The sequence below is a fragment of the Neophocaena asiaeorientalis genome, unplaced genomic scaffold (assembly GCF_003031525.2).
Source record: "Neophocaena asiaeorientalis asiaeorientalis breed wild unplaced genomic scaffold, Neophocaena_asiaeorientalis_V1.1 scaffold303, whole genome shotgun sequence".
In the NCBI taxonomy this organism is placed as follows: Eukaryota; Metazoa; Chordata; class Mammalia; order Artiodactyla; family Phocoenidae; genus Neophocaena; species Neophocaena asiaeorientalis.
Window position 1 is genome coordinate 62827 of NW_020174420.1, and position 17138 is coordinate 79964.

Genomic DNA, 17138 nt, shown 5'->3' on the forward strand with positions numbered 1-17138 from the left:
AAAAAAAAAAAAAAAAAAAGAAGCATTAGGTTATAAGGGATTGGTAGAATCTGGATTCCTGTTCTAGTTTTGTTTTAGCCTCTGGAAATTTTCCTTATTTTCTTTTTTGCTTAGCCACGCACTAAAAAAGATTTAGAAACTTAATGCAGCAGTTTTAGAAGTTTAGTAGTAGAAAGGTTTTTCATGGTATATCCAGTCTTACATATTGTCCATGGAACTTTATTCTGTTTTGCCTACTTAGTTCTCCATCATGTTTTAGGATGGAAACTCTTCTCATACCTTTTATCCATCCTCCTTTCAGGGTCTTCATTGCTTATAGACTTAAGGTGTCTTAAATTGTGATCATTTATGGCCATGGGGTGTGAAATTAGACCAGGAATTGAATGTGATGTTGGCAAGTCTGGTTCTTTCTCAGAAAATCAGAAAAGTATGTGCGTGTGTTTGTTTCATGCATGTGTGTGTGTATCACAGATGCATACATATAGCATACACACTATATAACATACATATATGTGTATATAATGTGTATTTATGTAGGTACATACATACTATACACAACATACGCATTTACAAATGACGTCACATTTATTATAGTTCGATTTAGTGATTCTGGGAAACTTGGCTGGTCTAATTTTGTTAGGCCCACCTTAAATCTACATGCATAAGGAGACCAGGACTATTCACTTAAGTGTTTCTAATACCTGCCCCCCCATTGGTTTGTTTTTCTGTATGAATACCTTTATGATCGCTGTCACTGGAACCATAATGATAATTTTAAGTGTGGAGAATCTGAAGCATTTCTTCAATTAATAGGCAGTCTTTTACAATATTTTCATAGCTCTTCAGAGCAATTATTTAAATTAAATACTTAAATCTTTTGTAAAGGATCTTGAAGAGTTCTACTAACATACACTAGATTCAGACACATTATGATGGTGGTAGACAGTAAGTGAATCAGTAGTTTCATTTTGTTCTAGCTTTACCTGTTTAAGTGTTAAACTTGACACTTTGAATTCCATGCAGTGAAACTGGAGCTAATCTACCAGTGTTAATTATAACCCTGTATATACCAACTGTATTAGATTCAATCAGTATCACCAGGCTGTAGATGGAGTATTTCTTTTATTTGGCAGTAGCATCTGAAACCCAACTTTTAGCTGTCAGATTTTATGACCACCACTGAAACTGCAATGAAATAAATCTTATTGCACTTAATGCAAATTGATACAGAGGCCAAGATGAAGCCACTAACATATCTTGTAGTGCTTTTGTGTCTTCAGTTGCTTATGCTGATTAATTGTTCTAACAGTGTGACATTATCATGGTAGTAGTTAGAGCAGTCTTCGTATCCTTAATTTGGAGTTTTCTTGCTTTCATTAGTTTATTTCCTAATAGTCTGTTGTTGATTTGACTGATGTTTTGTGACAAGGTCCCCTTCTCCACTTTCCTGTGCTATTTAACCAATACCTGGGTTTTAGTAGGCTCTTTGGCTGGGTGCCATTTGAAACTTCTCTACCCTGTTTTTATCCCTTTGAAAATAGCCATCATGGAAGTGTGGGGTTCCCTTCCTGCCTTGAGGGAGAGTTCCATCACAACTTCTTTTGGTTGGATGGGCTATCTTAGTGAAGCCAGTTGGATACCTTGGTATTTGCAAAGTGGGAAAAGGATTTGAATGTATTTGGTCTCCTGTGGCAGTACAAAAACATTTGGGTGTAGTCTTCAGCTTAGACTTCATCAATTAGCATATGCTTCCCCTGTCATGGATGGTGATATACAGTGATCTACTTTCACATTTTGCACTCAGAGCATCCAAATTACCATAGTAAGGTCCGAATTAAATTGATAGACAAACTGAAGTAAGGAAGGGAAGGGGACTTTAAAATCCTCTTGACCTCCTGCAGTTTCTCTTTCAACATCCTGCTCAAATCTGTTTTTCCACTTTATTTTTAACTTTTGGAATAAACAGAAATACTAATGATGCTTTTATGGAGCTTAATAAGAAGAAAATGTTTGAGGACTAAAACCATGACAGAAGTTAAAAAACATATATATGAAAAAGAAAAGAACAAAAAGTCTGGAATTTTTTCTTGGACTAATCAGAAACAAAAGCAAAATGTTCAGTCTTTTGTGTCTTGAAGTTCTCCTTGGTTCTGAAAACATCTCAACAGATAAACTTTGTTTGATATGATACTCTTTTGCATCCATCTTTGAGGCAGTCAGAAACCCACATGTTAGCTTCCTACCCTTACTTCTCTTTCTCTATCTTTAGCATACATGGAGGATCTCCTCTGTGCCAGGCTCTGTGCTATAAGCTGGAGATAAAATGGGTAAGACACAGTCTCAACACACAGGAGATTAACATTTTGGTGTGGGGAAACTGACAAGTGATTGGGTAATCAGAATATAGTTAAATAGATTCTGTGATGGCATTAATAACAAAGGAGGAACACATAACAGAGTCTATGTGATTAGAGAAGGTTTCCACAAAAAGTAAGGTGCAAGCTGAGATTTGAAGTGTGGATTGGGAGTTAACTCTTAACTAAGAAGAAAACCAGGAAGAGCAGTCTAGGTCCTGGAAACAGGATTCCTTAGCCATGTTTAGACTTTGACTGGTTACTGGTTGTTTCTTTGATTTGCCTGCTACCTTTGAAGAATGAACAGTGTTGTGCATTTAGGATACTTTGTTTTGAAAGTAGCAGACTATTGAGACAAAGTGGAAATAGGAAGTTTCCCTTAAAATAGGAAATTTATTAACGCACATAACATGAAGGCTGGAGATAGGACTGTTTGAGGATTGGCTCATCATCAAGGACCCAGTTGTTTTCCATCTTTCCCCTTTGCAATCCTCAAATTATTGGCAATATCTCCTCTCTTCTCAGGATGGTTGCTTCATCCCTAAGCATTGTATAGGACAATGTCCAAAGGAGGAAAAGCAGTTTCTTTTCCTGCCTCCTTCAGGAAAGAAACCTTTCCTTGGATCCTCACTTCCAAAATTCACTTTACTTCCATCAGTGAATTGTGTCATCTGTTAACTGGTCACTGGCAAGGGGAATGGAATTACCATGATTGGTCTAAATTAGTATTTACCCCTTGCGGTAGGATGGAAAGGTGAAATACCAGAATAAATTGGAACTCTTCCAGCAGGAAGAAAGGAATAGCTGTTGTGTAGGCACAACTAATAGGCAGCAAACTCATCATAAAGTGTGTGTGTGTGTGTGTGTGTGTGTGTGTGTGTGTGTGTGTCTTTTAGAAAACCACTTAGCTTTGTGTCAGGCTTCATATTGCATTAGTTTTTCCTGTTTTCTTTGGGAGTCAGGCCCAGGTGTATCAGTAACAAGCAATATAATTTTGATTAAGGCATTTAACTTTTCTTGGCTTCAGTTTCCTCCATTGTACAATAAAAGCTTTGTATTCCATCCCCGAGACCTCTTTCAACTCTAACGTTTTAGGGGTCCATGTGACTTTCTTACTTTCCTTTGCTCTAAAAGGAGACAGACTGATGTACTACAGAGAACACTTCCTAGCTGTGTGGATTTGGCAAGTTACTTCATCTTCTTGGGTTTTAAGTTCCTCAATTATAAAATGGGAATAATGTCTAATTTATAAGGTGCCTAGGATTTAAATGAGATAACACATGCTCGTTACGTTATTTACTCTTTTGACAGATTGGAGCTGATGTTAAGTTCTTGCAAGTGATATAATTTTGTAATGATTCAGTACTTGGGAATCATAAATATTTTTGTTGAATAGAATTCCTGAAGTGTTTTATAAATTAAAATCTCTCTCTTAATCTAGGTGGAATGTTTAGAAGTATGTATCAGATATGGACACTAGGGTAAAACATTTTACTTTTTGCAAAAACCTGTGGTTTACTTGGGATTTTTTGGAAATTAGACTCCACAAGGCAGCATTTATGTAGTTGAGTAAAAATTTAGGCTATTAAAAGTTGCCAGTTTCCAAACATATCTTATTGTTTACGTTTCACTAGGTACCAGAATATTCTTTGGATTATCACAAATAATTAAACGAGTGGTGCAGTTTATTTTGTAGTCTTGTTTAATTGTGACATACCTATGGCACACATGTCAAAAGCATATGACTTTGTTTTCAAGATCCTGCTTTCTATTAGAAACGGATGTTTAAACATTAGAGTACTTTATATAAAATATCATTTAATAACAAGTTATAAGACTTTGGCTAGCAAGTATTATAGAATATAGTTTTTAGATTTTTAAGCAGCCTCTCTTTGCTTGGTCACATCAAATTTAAGTTTCAAAGCATGTTAGAAATGGGCCATCACTAGATGGCAGTCTTTCTCCAGTTTAATCCATTTATTGTGGGGGAGGGAGATAACTGTTCAGGTGCAATGTTGATTACCAATATTAGGTTAATTTCAGGAGATCTATGACTTTTCCAGAATTTAAGACTTGTTTATAGCATTTTATATCTGATAGCTGGTTAGCACTAAGTCTGAGATACAGGTGAAATGCTGATGCGAGTTGAACTGTTAGGTACTAATTATAGTTGCCTTTTCCTGTTAGGCAGTTTGAAACAAAACCTTTAAATCAGTGGTTTTTAACCCTTTGATAACCAGATGAAAACTGTGGATGTTTCCCTTAAAAATTACACATATGTGCTTCTGCTTATACACATAAAATCTGGAAATTGTGGTTTTCCAGATGCATACTCATGGAACACAGGTTAATTAAATATAGTTCCAAATCCTGTTTTAATGTGTGGGTTTTACATTTTATTCTAACTTTTAAAATTCTCAAGATATTCAGGAGATTCACTATAAATCTTTCATGTTATTGAACATTATTATAATTGAAGAGAATATTAGAATCATAAAGGCCCTAAAATAGGAGAAACAGGTGGGGCCTAGTGATAAGGATGTAGAACATTCATTAACTTGTTTTGAACTACCTCTTTACACTGTTCTGAAAAATGTATGATCTTTACATTATTGCTGACTGGACTTGAAAGTGGAGGTGAATTGCAGAAATTTAGAGCTAGGCTGATGCTAAAGAGGATTTCTAATTGATTGCTTCCTATTTTCTAATGAGAAAGCTGAGGGTGAGAGAGATTAACTGAATTGACCAAAGACTCATAGCTAGTTAATTACATTGCTAAACACCAAGGCCATGCAGTCAGGCAGCAAAAATCCACTCTTCCTTTCTTTAATTTATACTTTTTTTTAATAGAAAGTTCAGGGAGCTAGGATAAATTATGAATTTCTTAACTATGAGATTTTCTTCTCCTTGAGGTTATCTTTTGTCATATTAATGTAGATCTTTGGAGGGAGAAAAATAAAAAGTTTTACATTGTAGAAGGAAGTATACTTACTACCTAACTTAAAAGTATTAATGGGTCAAGATATAACTGAATTTGAAACCAAGAGGCTTGTTTCAGTATTGAATAATAATCTTCTTATGCCATTTAGACTGATGAATTTTCCGTGGTTATTCCTCTTCTTCAGATGGCAAGGAATACTGGTGCCTTTACATGGAAATCTTTCTTTTCCTTTCCTTTGGAAGGGGAAAAGTTATGCTTTTTTTGAGGTTAGTTGAAATGTCAATAGTAGATTCTGTCTTGTGTTTCCCAATAGCTCTTTTAGGCAAGTGGTTATGCTATAGTATGTCTTAGTTGTCAAAGCCGGGATTGTTTATAATTTATTTGAAGATCTTGTCCCTTTATTTGAAATGAAGGAGAATGAATCTGGATTGCTCTGGTTTTTCTGAAGTAAGTGTTCAGAATTCTTACCGGAATCCAAACTTGTATATATATTTTCTACGGTAACTGCTTGAGTTCTGGGTAGTGGAAGTGATCTGCTGAGGAGTGGGTGCTCTCTTATCCACAGGACCAGGGTGGTGATCTGGTACCTACAAATGACTATAGAACCAGAAAATGTTGGTAATGAGCAAATGTATATTCGTTGAATAAATGTCAGAGATCAAAGTGTTCTTAGAGATAATGTTATTCATTTACTCAATGAACGTTTACTCACTGCCTGTTACCTGTCTGGCACTGTTGTAGAGGTACAGTGGTGAATTGGCAGACAAAGTTCTTGCCCCGGAGTTTACAATCTAATTGGGATGGGTTGGGGGGAAGATAGATAACAAACTATGGATGATGAGAAGGAGAAAGTTGCTTGAAGATATAGGGGGTGAGTGTTACTAGCCTAAGAATAGTAAAAACAAAATTCTTGAGGCAGGAAGAGGCTAAAAAAAAAATCCTCTGTAGCAGGAGCATAGAGGATGGAGGAAGGCAAGGCTAGGGGGTGGGACCTAGAGAGAAGCAAGGTTAGAGAGCTAATCAGAGGTTAGATTATGTGGTATGTTATAGGCCGTGGTAAGGATTTGTGATTTTTATTCCTTTTGTAAAGAGAAGGAATTGGAGCGATTTAAGCAGGAGGCTACATCTGAACTATTGCTTCATAAAGACCATTTTTACTGCTGTGTGGAGAGTATCTGCATTGGGACAGGGAGTAGAGGGGATGAAGACTGCAGAATGGAGACTTTTAGGAGGCTATTGCATTGATCCAGTGTGCCAATGATACAGGTTTAGACTAGGGTTTTAGTGGAAATGGAGGGATGGTGGTCAATTTTAAGATATGTTTTGGAGGTTGAGTTGTCAGGACTTACTAATGGATTGGATGGGGTGTATGATGGAAAGAGGTACATGAGGAGTGATTCCTGGATTTGCATTTTTGACTTGGGCAACTGGATAGTGCCATTAGCTGAGATGGGGTATCTGAGTGGTGGGGAGCATCAGGTTTGGGAGTGGAGACAGTTTGGTGATAGATGGTTTTTTTGTTTTTCTATGTTAAAATTTGAGATGGCTTTTAAAAATCCAATTGGAGTTGTTAAATTATAGCTGGGTATTTGAGTCTAGTGCTCAGAATTGAGGGTATAGATTAGGAAGTCTACCACTGTAATAGATAGTATTATAAAGACATGGGATTAGCTGGCATTTCTTGGTGAGAGGGCATAGGTAGGGAAGAGAAGAGCTTTTACGAATATTTAGAAAAAGAATAGAGGAGGAGGAGCCCAGGACAGAGATTGAGAAGTCATGTCAGTAAAAGGATGAAAATCACTTAGTGTGGTATCATTGAAGTCTAGAGAAAACGGTGTTTCAAGAAGGAAGGTATATTTAGACCATAGCAAATGCTGCCTTTAGGTACAGTAGGTTGGATGCTAACTAATGGGGGCTGAGGAAGTAGAAAGAAGTTTTGCTGGGAAGGGGAGCAGAGAAATGAGATGGTAGCTGGAGGGAAATGTGTAGGTAAGGACAGGTTTCTTAAAGTCATGTTTAAATAGCCATGAGAATGACTTAGTGGAGTGGGAGAAATATATAATACAGGATAGGGATAAAAGGGAATAACTGCAGGAGTAAAGTTCTTAGAGACAACAAGAATGACTGTAGATAAGAGCTTGAAATACTTTTTCCATTGTTATAGGAGGGTGGACAGAATAGGAGTTTCAGATGTAAGTAGGTTGGTTGAAGAGAGGAATTTTTTTTTTTCCTGTGAAGTGCAGCTGAGAGCCAGAGAGAGGGTAGACATTTGAGGAGAGGAGAAGTAAGGTTTGTTTTCACACATTTTGGAGACTACAAAGTGATTTTTTGGTGGTGGTATTTGGCGGGATAATTTCATTATTTTTAACTAGTGGTGTCTGGCTGTCCAATTTAAATTTGTCGTAAGATAGCTAAACTGAGTCTAGCAGCACAGTTACGTGATTTCTCTCCAGCAGCGTCAGGTTCTTGGGTATAATCTTGGAGTAAATGTATAGCTGGGTTTATCCAAAATTAAGTTTTTCTAGATTAGTTTAATTGTGAAAGAAAGGTACGGAGGAATTGTAATTCAGTCCTTTCATTTTATGATGAGAATTCTGTGATGAATACTGTCAAACACATATTTTTCAGTAAATAAGGAAACAAAATTTTGGATTTTCCTAAAAAAAAATACTCATCTAGCATTGGGGCAACATTAATACAATTGGATTACTCTGTGGTTTATGTAACTTAAATACCTGATTTCCAAATAAATTTGCTTCTGGGTTTGTAATTCTGTTTCTCTTTCTTAGATGTAAATCTGGTATAATCTCCATGCCATTTTTTTAAAAGGTCTGTCTATGATGGTGAGGAACATGGGCGATTCATGGAGAAGCTTGAAACTCGCATCCGCAATCATGACCGAGAAATTGAGAAAATGTGCAACTTTCATTACCAGGGCTTTGTGGACTCTATAACGGAACTGCTGAAAGTAAGAGGAGAAGCCCAGAAACTCAAAGTAAGGAGACTCTAAGACTTGTTTCTCTCTGTCTTGGGGTTTTGATGAACATTAAAAGAGTGGGGAATACATTGCAGGTGACATATTTGTACTAAAAATTTTTGAATAGTAAGAAAGGAGTTTATACTGCAACATAGATAACTGGGATTATGGCTTTTAGCTGGAAAGGATACTGTTTTAAGTTAAAATTTATTTGGGATAACTACGTGTGGATGAGAACCAATGACAAGAATCATTTTCTTTCAAACAGAAACTCGGTTGACTCTTCATGTCATCTGTCTGCTTCCTTGCTAGATGAAAGCCATCACTATTGGATGACAGAATTGCAAGGCATGGCTGTAGAAGTCTTTGCAGCAAGGCAATCTGAGCCAAAGGAAAAATAAAATTAGTGTTAGTTGGGGAATGTCTTCTACCAAAGCATGAAGGTTCTTTCTTGATATGACAGATTTAAGTTCAGGAAAGAGGCTAGCTATATTGGTTTTGTCCCTGGCATAGCAAATTCACATATCTTGGGTAACTGACTTTGATACAGAAATATTACTGTATTTGATTATGGGATGCTGTCCTAGTGCCCATTGTTACATAATAAACAATATATACCATATTATCTTTATAAAATTTCCAAAATTTTGAAGTCCAAAACACATTGGGTCCCAAGGTTTCAGACAAGAGTTTATGGACCTGTACAACAGCTATCCAATCATCATAAGAAATATAATATTGCCAACAAAATTAAATCTCTTTTTTATCCTTCTCAGTGACTCTCTCCACCCTCCCCTCCAAAAGTAACAACTCTTCTGATTTGTTGTTAATGTTCTTTAATGCTTAACTATTTTAATTGAAATTAACTTAGATTCCTTTCTCAGTCAATGTACCAAATTTAATTTCAGATGAACTAAAGAGTTAAATGTAAAAAAACCATAAAGGAACTAGTAGAAAATATAGGTGAATATTTATGTGATTTTTAGGAGTGAGGGATACATTTCTAAACACAGTTCCTAAGCCAGAAAGAAAATATTGATAGGTACGACAACATTAAAATGAAAGAACTTTCTATGTAGAAGTTAAAAATGGAAAGGTAAATAATAAATAAAAATATTTACAAATACACATGACAAATGATTGATATCCTAACATAGAAAAAGTCTACAAATTAATAGGAAAAATATGAACACTCTAATAGAAAACTGAGGAATACATGTTAATATACAGTTTACATAAGAAGAAATATAAGGGAACTCTACAATTTAGAATTAAAGGAATGCAAATTTAAACAATAAAGTGCCACCTAATAAAATGACAAAGATGAAACAAATATTAAGATTGGAGATGATACCTATCAACCTGGGAATGCCTGGTTGGAGTGTAGACTACAACTTTTAAGGAGAACAATTTTATTTATCAATACTGAAAACTCCACGTAGTTTTAAGATTTATTCTACAGCTACAGGTGCATGTACAGAGATGTTCATGTGTTTTTTTTTAATGGCTAAAACTTTAAGATGTCCCTGAAAGTGATGTACTAGAGGACTAGTAAAATAAATCATGGTATATCCATTTAAAAGAGTAATAAACTACAATATATTGTAGAAGGATATCTGACATGGGAAAGCATTAGAAATGTTTGCTTAATGTATAAAGCAGATTAAAAAGTATGAACAATTTGATTCCATTTAAAAAGTTATACTGAGTTTTGGGGGGCTGAAAAGCGTCAAATGGACAGAAGTATCTGAAATATGTGAAAACAAAGATACGGGGCTTCTGCCAGGAGCTGTGTGTGCTGTTTGTCCTCACTCAGCCATCCCAGCTTCCCATCCATCTTCACCTTGGGCTGTTCTTGATGCCTGTATTCCAAAACCTCTCCCTCTGCTCCTTGGGCCCTTTGTCCATGATGGGCAACGGGGTGCTCTGTGTCTGGTTACTGAAGTAGTCATGTGGTTAAGTACCTGAATATTGCCCATAATGCTCACCATTAACACCTGGGAGACTCTGCTCTAGGGGGCATCCATTCAACCTGTGTTAAGAGCCTATGGAACTTAGAAATTCTTGAACTTGAGAAAAGAGTTTAGAAAATGGAAAAGGTTAAGTATTACTTACTGTCAGTACTATTTGAACATAACAATGAAAAATCCTACTCTCTCTAGAATGTCCATTATTTCTTTTGATTCACAGTATGTATGTTGGTACGTGTGTGTGTATATATATACACATACATATATATGTTCTCTGAATCAACAAGTAGCATCCTAGACAGGCAGTATAGATTTCCTCCCATTGTTATGTTCAAATAGTATTGAAATAGTAATTACCTTTCTTATCAGAAGCTTTGGTTAGGCTCCTATGAATGTTTTAGAACTCTGGTTTGCATGAAATCAATTTAGTGGGCCATGATCAGTATTTTTAATACAAATTGAAATAGAATAAAAAAGGAAGCAACAAAGTGTATTACATGTAGTAAGTCCAAACATTGTTTCTTAAAAATTTTGTTTCTTTGTGTGTGTGTGTGTGCGCACATCTGCATTCCCTATACTTGTGTACTGGGTTGCAATGTAAAATATATTTCTTACAATGAGTTTGAGGTAAAAAAAATTTCAGAAATGGTAAACAAGTTATTTTAGTAGAAACAGCAATGCTGAATTTAGTAGTATTTATGGAAGGTTGAATTTTTTGAAATATGTTTATGTGAAGAAAAAATCTAATTATTCTTGAACAATGATCACTCAAGGCAACCCACCCCATTTTTATTCACATCACTTGAAAGCTTTTTCTTGTATTGAGCTGATATTAATCCCATTTTTGAATAACATTCATTTATTGGTTTGAATAATAAACTTTTCAGTCTCACTTATTCTAGACCAAGGATCAGCAAGCTATATCTTGCAGGCCAAATCCAGCTTGCCTCCTAATTTTGTAATAAAGTTTTATTGGAACACAGCAATGCCCATTCATTTATGTTATGTTTATGGCTGCATTTTTGCTACAATGGCAGTGCATGTGGTAATCTGCTCAGAAAGTGATAGTCCAGGTATAGTGTATAGTGTATAGTTTAGGGCAAAGTTTTCAAAGGTGTGTTCCTGAAAAACTAGTTTCTTAAGATGATCCTCAATAAAAGGATGTTACATAAAATAAGTTGGAAAACACTGTATGATATCTCTTTGGGCTTCAGGAAGTCCTGAATAAACTAACCTGTTTAGTGGTATTTCCCATACATATTGATGTGTGTGTGTGTGTGTGTGTGTGTGTGTGTGTGTGTGTGTGTGTGTGTGTGTGTGTATGTACAGAGTGCAGAGTATCTTTTAACTACCATTTCTTGGTGTTCCAAGAGACATAATAGGAAATGCTGGGTTAAGGTAGTGTCTTAAAAGTGTAAGGAGTCGCAGTTATTGGTGGAAGTATGGAAAGCTTCTATTAAAGAAAGCTTTAGAAGTTAATGTTGCTCATGTTTTGGTAACGTTTAAGAAAGTGAGGAAATTACTATTCTATATACTTAATTTTTTTATATCAGTTGATTCTTCAAAAGTGGCTACCAAAATAAGTGGTGCCAGTTCCTTTAAATTATGAACTGTACCTAATTTTAAAGCTTGTTCACCTGATTTTGACTGTCTGATGGAGAGATTAATTTAGAAAAATAGGAATGTGGAAGTGTTAGAAACTATTAAGAATTAATAATCCAAAAAATTAAGACAAAAGGTTTTCTAAAATTAGATAAGTAGAAATATTTGACCTGAGTTAAAAAGTTCAATTTATACTCAAGTTTTCCAGGAATACATTGGTGAAGTGAGGACTATCTATGAAAAAATTTGTTCTTTGTATACATAGTAGAGATGGTAAGGTTCTTTGTGGGTTATTTTTTCTATTATATTTTTTCTTTCCTTTCCAAATGAAAGTGTGATCTTTAGTTATGTTATTTTAGTTTGTAATATTTCAAACTGAACATATTTTTTAGTAATTTTTTTTATTGTTCAAAAGGTCATACAAATGTTCAGTAGAAAAGTTGATATAATTTCATCCCAAGAGAACACCACTAGACCAAAATGTGGTGGAATATGGAAACAATCTGAATACCTATTCTTAGTCTTTTCATTTAAAATTTTGATCTTATCCAACTATTATCTAAGTGTTTTTTATGAGTTTAAATTGTCTTCTCTCCACAGAATCAAGTGACGGATACTAATAGAAAACTACAACATGAGGGAAAGGAAGTAAGGCCAGTTTACCTTTTGAAAAAATCTTTTCTGTTTCCTGTCATTCTCTTTGATAACTGTGTTCTTGATTTAGTGGCTTGTAAGACCATAAGCAGCATGTTGGAGGAACTTGGACATTATCATTGCTTCTCCTAATGTTTACCTGAAGTAAATGAATATAGCACTAGAAAGCTTAATGAGAGTATGTAGCCGCCTTCCTTAGCAGTGTTTTTAAATCACTTGAGTAGTCATAATATGGCCAATGCTGTTTCCTCTGCCTGGAATGTTCTTTCCCAAATGTTTACCTACTTCGGACTTATGCTCCTCACATATTACCTCCTTCATGAGGCCTTTTCTAACCACCTTATTTAGAATTGCAGTCTCACTTTCATGCCTTGTATTCTTTTTATCTTTCCTGCTCTATTTTTCTCCATTGCACCTATCATGCTTTGGTATTATACAGTTTTCCTTATATGTTTGTTTTTTGTTTGTCTCTTTCCATTAGAAATTAAGCTCCATGAGGTCAGGATTTAAAAAAAATTTTTAACTGCATTGCCATATCCCCTCTACCTGCCTAAACAGTGACTGGCACAACATGAATATGCATAAGTATTTGTTAAAAAAAAAAAAAGAATCTTTGATTCTGTTAATTGATATACTCACCATTTAAATCATCATAGTTTATAAGATTATTTTACATCCATTTTCTCACTTAATCCTCATGACAGACCTACGACAAGGTCAGGACTGGTATTATCACTATTTTATTGATTAGGAAACTAAAACAGATGATTTGCTAAAGTTTACATAGTAATTGGAAGGCTGGGACTAAAACCCAAGTTTTCTGACTTACAGTCTATTACCGTTCTCTGTATCATATACCTTCCTCATTGCCTAATACTTAATGTTTAATTTTAATAATCTTTAAGATTAGCCTTTGATTGTCTTATCAGTAACTTAATCAGGACCGTTCCCTTTTTTCTTTTTTGTGTAGTATCTAAGTAGATAACTTTTAGAAAAGGGTATGGGATAAATACTATAAGAGGTCATGTAGATTATTGCTTTTTAAAAGTTTGTCTCACATATTTTAAGTTTTTGCAAAGAATGCAGTTTCTTCTAGTTTTATTGTGGTATGACTTCAGATGGAAGACTTTAAAATGCTGTGAGAAGAAAAGTGAGTTCTTCTTCATTAAACTGGAACTCTTGGAAAAGCCACAACTTCTAACTGTGTGGTTTATTTGTTGAAATACAGATTTAGTTGCAGATTATTTTCAAGATTCATTTGAAGCTGTATAGGAAGGACTGTTTTCCTCTAGGAGTCTAGCACTGATGACAGAAATATAGGATCTTCTTAGAAGATTGATGAAATATAAATCATGAAGAGTCTGAATAGGGTGTGGAGCAAATATGCACGCTTTTTCTTTTCTCCTGGATGGCCCCTGAATTTTAAGATTTCATTTCACCTAGCCTTTTCTAATGTAGTATGTATGCATCTTGGGGAGAAAGTAGGAAACCATACAGGGATGTTTTACTGGTTGAGAAAGGCAGTTCCGTAGTCCACTTGGCAGGTCTTACTATGAAACTGTCTGGGATTTTCTGATGAATTGAACATAGGGTGGAAAAATGTGACTGAAAGCTTTTTATTTACAGCTGTTGGCATAATTCAGTTTTTTTCCCTCTTGCTAAGCTGGTAATAGCAATGGAAGAGCTGAAGCAGTGTCGACTACAACAGAGAAATATTTCTGCCACTGTTGATAAATTAATGCTGTGTCTTCCAGGTGAGGAACTGGAAATAGAGTAGAATTCTTGATGCAATTCCTTTAGCTTGAATTAGTCTTTTCACTTTCTCTAAATAATGCTTGTGTGCTCTTTCTCCCCTTCTCTTTCAAGTCCTGGAGATGTATAGCAAACTGAGGGACCAGATGAAAACTAAAAGGTAAGATATTTTTTTGTTGAATACTTTGTATTATCTAAAATTTCTGTTATTTAGAATTTTTTTAAAAGTCCATATTTAGCATAACCTTTCAAAAAATAATTAAGTCCATATAACATCTTCTCTTGCCTTTTGTATATCTATTGATTCATCCAGAGAGTTATTTACATATGCTGATGTATTTTGTCATGTATTATGTTTAATAAAAAACACTACACGTAGTTTGATTTTTAGAAGACCCAGCTTTTTAGGGGAAAAGCATGTAACTGTTTTAGTGATAGTTAATTTGAGAAACATGCTTTGGTTTAGTATTATAGTAGAAAAAATAGTTACTGGTTTTGCTGGGGTGGATCAGTCAGGGTTCTCCGTTGAAATAGAACCAGTGGTGTGTGTGTGTGTGTGTGTGTGTGTGTGTGTGTGTGTGTGTGTGTGTATGTGTGTGCAGAGAGAGAGAGAGAGAGAGAGTGATTTTTTAAGCAAATTGGTTCACATGATTATGGAGGTCCAAATCTGCATAGTAGGCTGATAGGCTAGTGTCAGGGAAGAGTAAATATTATTGCCTGAGTCTGAAGGCAGTCTGCTGGCAGAATTCCGTCTTCCTCTGGGGAGTTTAGTCTTTTTCCTATCAAGGCCTTTAACTGATTTAACGAGGCCCACCCACATTATGGAGAATGTTCATCTTTACTCAGTCTACTGATTTAAGTGCTAATAATCTCATGTAAAAAAATAACTTCACAGAAATATCCAGAATAATATTTGACCAAATCTCTGGGTACTGTGGCCTAACCAAGTTGATATATAAAATTAACCATCACAAGGGGCAAGGTCAAGGTTAAGTTCAGAGGAGTCTTTTCCTGTGTGTTATTTTCATCTGGTTTTATTCCACAGGAAACTTGACAGTGACTCTTTGGCTCTTCTTCCCAAACTAGAGTAAGCATCTCCACCCTCTCTGCCCTGGAGTACCCTGTGGTATGATGGGGGTATGTGAAGCTATAAGATAAACAGGACACATCTTCCTGGAATGTTAATTTTACCTAGTTTTGAGGGAAAAAGTATGGAATTAAAATGTATTTAATACTGAAATAAGATTAAAAATATTGTGAATAAAAATGATAAATTCTCAAGAATTTTAAAGTTAAAGCATGAAGCATCAATATTTTTTGAATTTCTTAAGATTATTTCCCAGACTGCCTTCTCCCTGGGAGGATACATTCACATAAGAGAGCATAGGTTGGGAAGAAGCAGCTGCGAGGCCTCATCACACGGCTCCCTATGAGCAAGTGAAACTAGACTACGTGCAAAGGAATAAAAGTGCCCTGGAGGATATCATTAAATATAAGCAACACTGTTCCTGAAATTTTAGAGGCACTCCTAATCCTCAGAACTGGAACCTGGAACTTGAACAAGCCGTGTGGATGAAAGGCTCTTGGTGTTCCAGCCAGGAGTCAGGGCTCTGCCTCTGAGGTAGGAGAGCCAACTTCAGGTCGCTGGAGGTTGAACAGTATGAGAAATTCTGTTCAGTGAGATAGAAAGTAATATTATTTCCCTGATAACCTTTTGTGAAGTTCTAAAATTATAGAAAATTACAGAGATTTAAAAAAAGCTTCAGTATCAACTTCTCTGAATTAACAGATAGGAACAATTCCAGTTTTGATTCATATATATGTAAATATTTATGACATATATATAAACACATATGGACGGAAAGAGGTAAAATGTACATTTAAAAAAATTATAGATAAAACTCATATCCGCTTCCTCAGTCCTTTCCCTTTCCCTGCTCCGTTGGGGAAACTAGTATCATAAATTTGGTGTATCCTTCTAGTCCATGTTTTTAATACCTGTAAATCATACGTTGTATTTTTAGAAACATTTACATGAATAGTTCTCAGTCCTTGTTTTTTTGAGAATCATTCATTCAATAAAAATGAATTGAGTACTTACTGTGTTGTTAGGCATTGCTCTTAGTGCTGGGAATATAACTCTGAACAAAATAGACAAAAATATCTGCTGTTGTGGGGCTTACATACTGGTGGAGAGCTTTTAAATTTATGTATAGAGATCTAGTTCACTTATTTTAATTGCTGTATAGTAGTCCCATTATATGAACAACCTACATTTCTCCTCTTAATTTGAGTGGCTATCATAAGTACTGTTCACCAGTATTTCTAGCTCAACCTTTTTCTGGCACAAAGAGTAGGTTTATATGTCTTGGGCTCCTTTGAGCTGTATCAACACTGCACACTGAGTTGCCCTCCTATATTGTATCCTCCTTACTCTAGTTGGGCTCTAATACCCTGTGTTATGCTTCTGTCTTCCCTGAATGTCCTCCTCATCCCTCTTTGGCTCTGACATTCCATGCAATGCTGCCTTCCTATACAGACAGTCTTACCTCACTAGGTCTCTTATATCCCATGCTAGTACATCTTACCCCTCACCGACCAGTATGAATGCTTTCATTTATTTAGGTCTTCTTTAATTTTTTTCAGCAATGTTTTTAGTTTTTAGTGAATAAGTCTTACATATCTTTCATCATATTTATCCCTATTATTTTGTATTTTTTGATGCTTATTTTAAATGGTATTGCTGGGGCTTCCCTGGTGGCCCAGTGGTTAAGACTCTGCCCTTCCAATGCAGGGGGCATGTGTTTGAATTCTGTTCAGGGAACTAAGATCTCACATGCTGCAGTGGTGCAGCCAAAAAAATTAAATAAAGAAATGCTATTGCTTTT

General features: G+C 35.4%; 1 protein-coding gene across 3 annotated transcripts in view; it reads left to right on the forward strand.

Annotated features, from left to right (window-relative positions):
- The first annotated feature begins 8128 nt into the window (after positions 1 to 8128).
- The window catches only part of EXOC6B (exocyst complex component 6B), a 618471-nt gene continuing 609461 nt past the window's right edge, over positions 8129 to 17138 (forward strand). For 2 of the 3 annotated variants that reach the window (XM_024756397.1, XM_024756398.1), the window contains exons 1-4: positions 8129 to 8290; positions 12445 to 12492; positions 14162 to 14252; positions 14365 to 14410. In XM_024756397.1, the coding sequence (XP_024612165.1) occupies positions 8159 to 8290; positions 12445 to 12492; positions 14162 to 14252; positions 14365 to 14410 (317 nt within the window). In that variant the 5' untranslated portion in view covers positions 8129 to 8158. The remainder of the gene's footprint in view (positions 8291 to 12444; positions 12493 to 14161; positions 14253 to 14364; positions 14411 to 17138) is intronic. The other variant, XM_024756399.1, reaches the window with a different exon arrangement.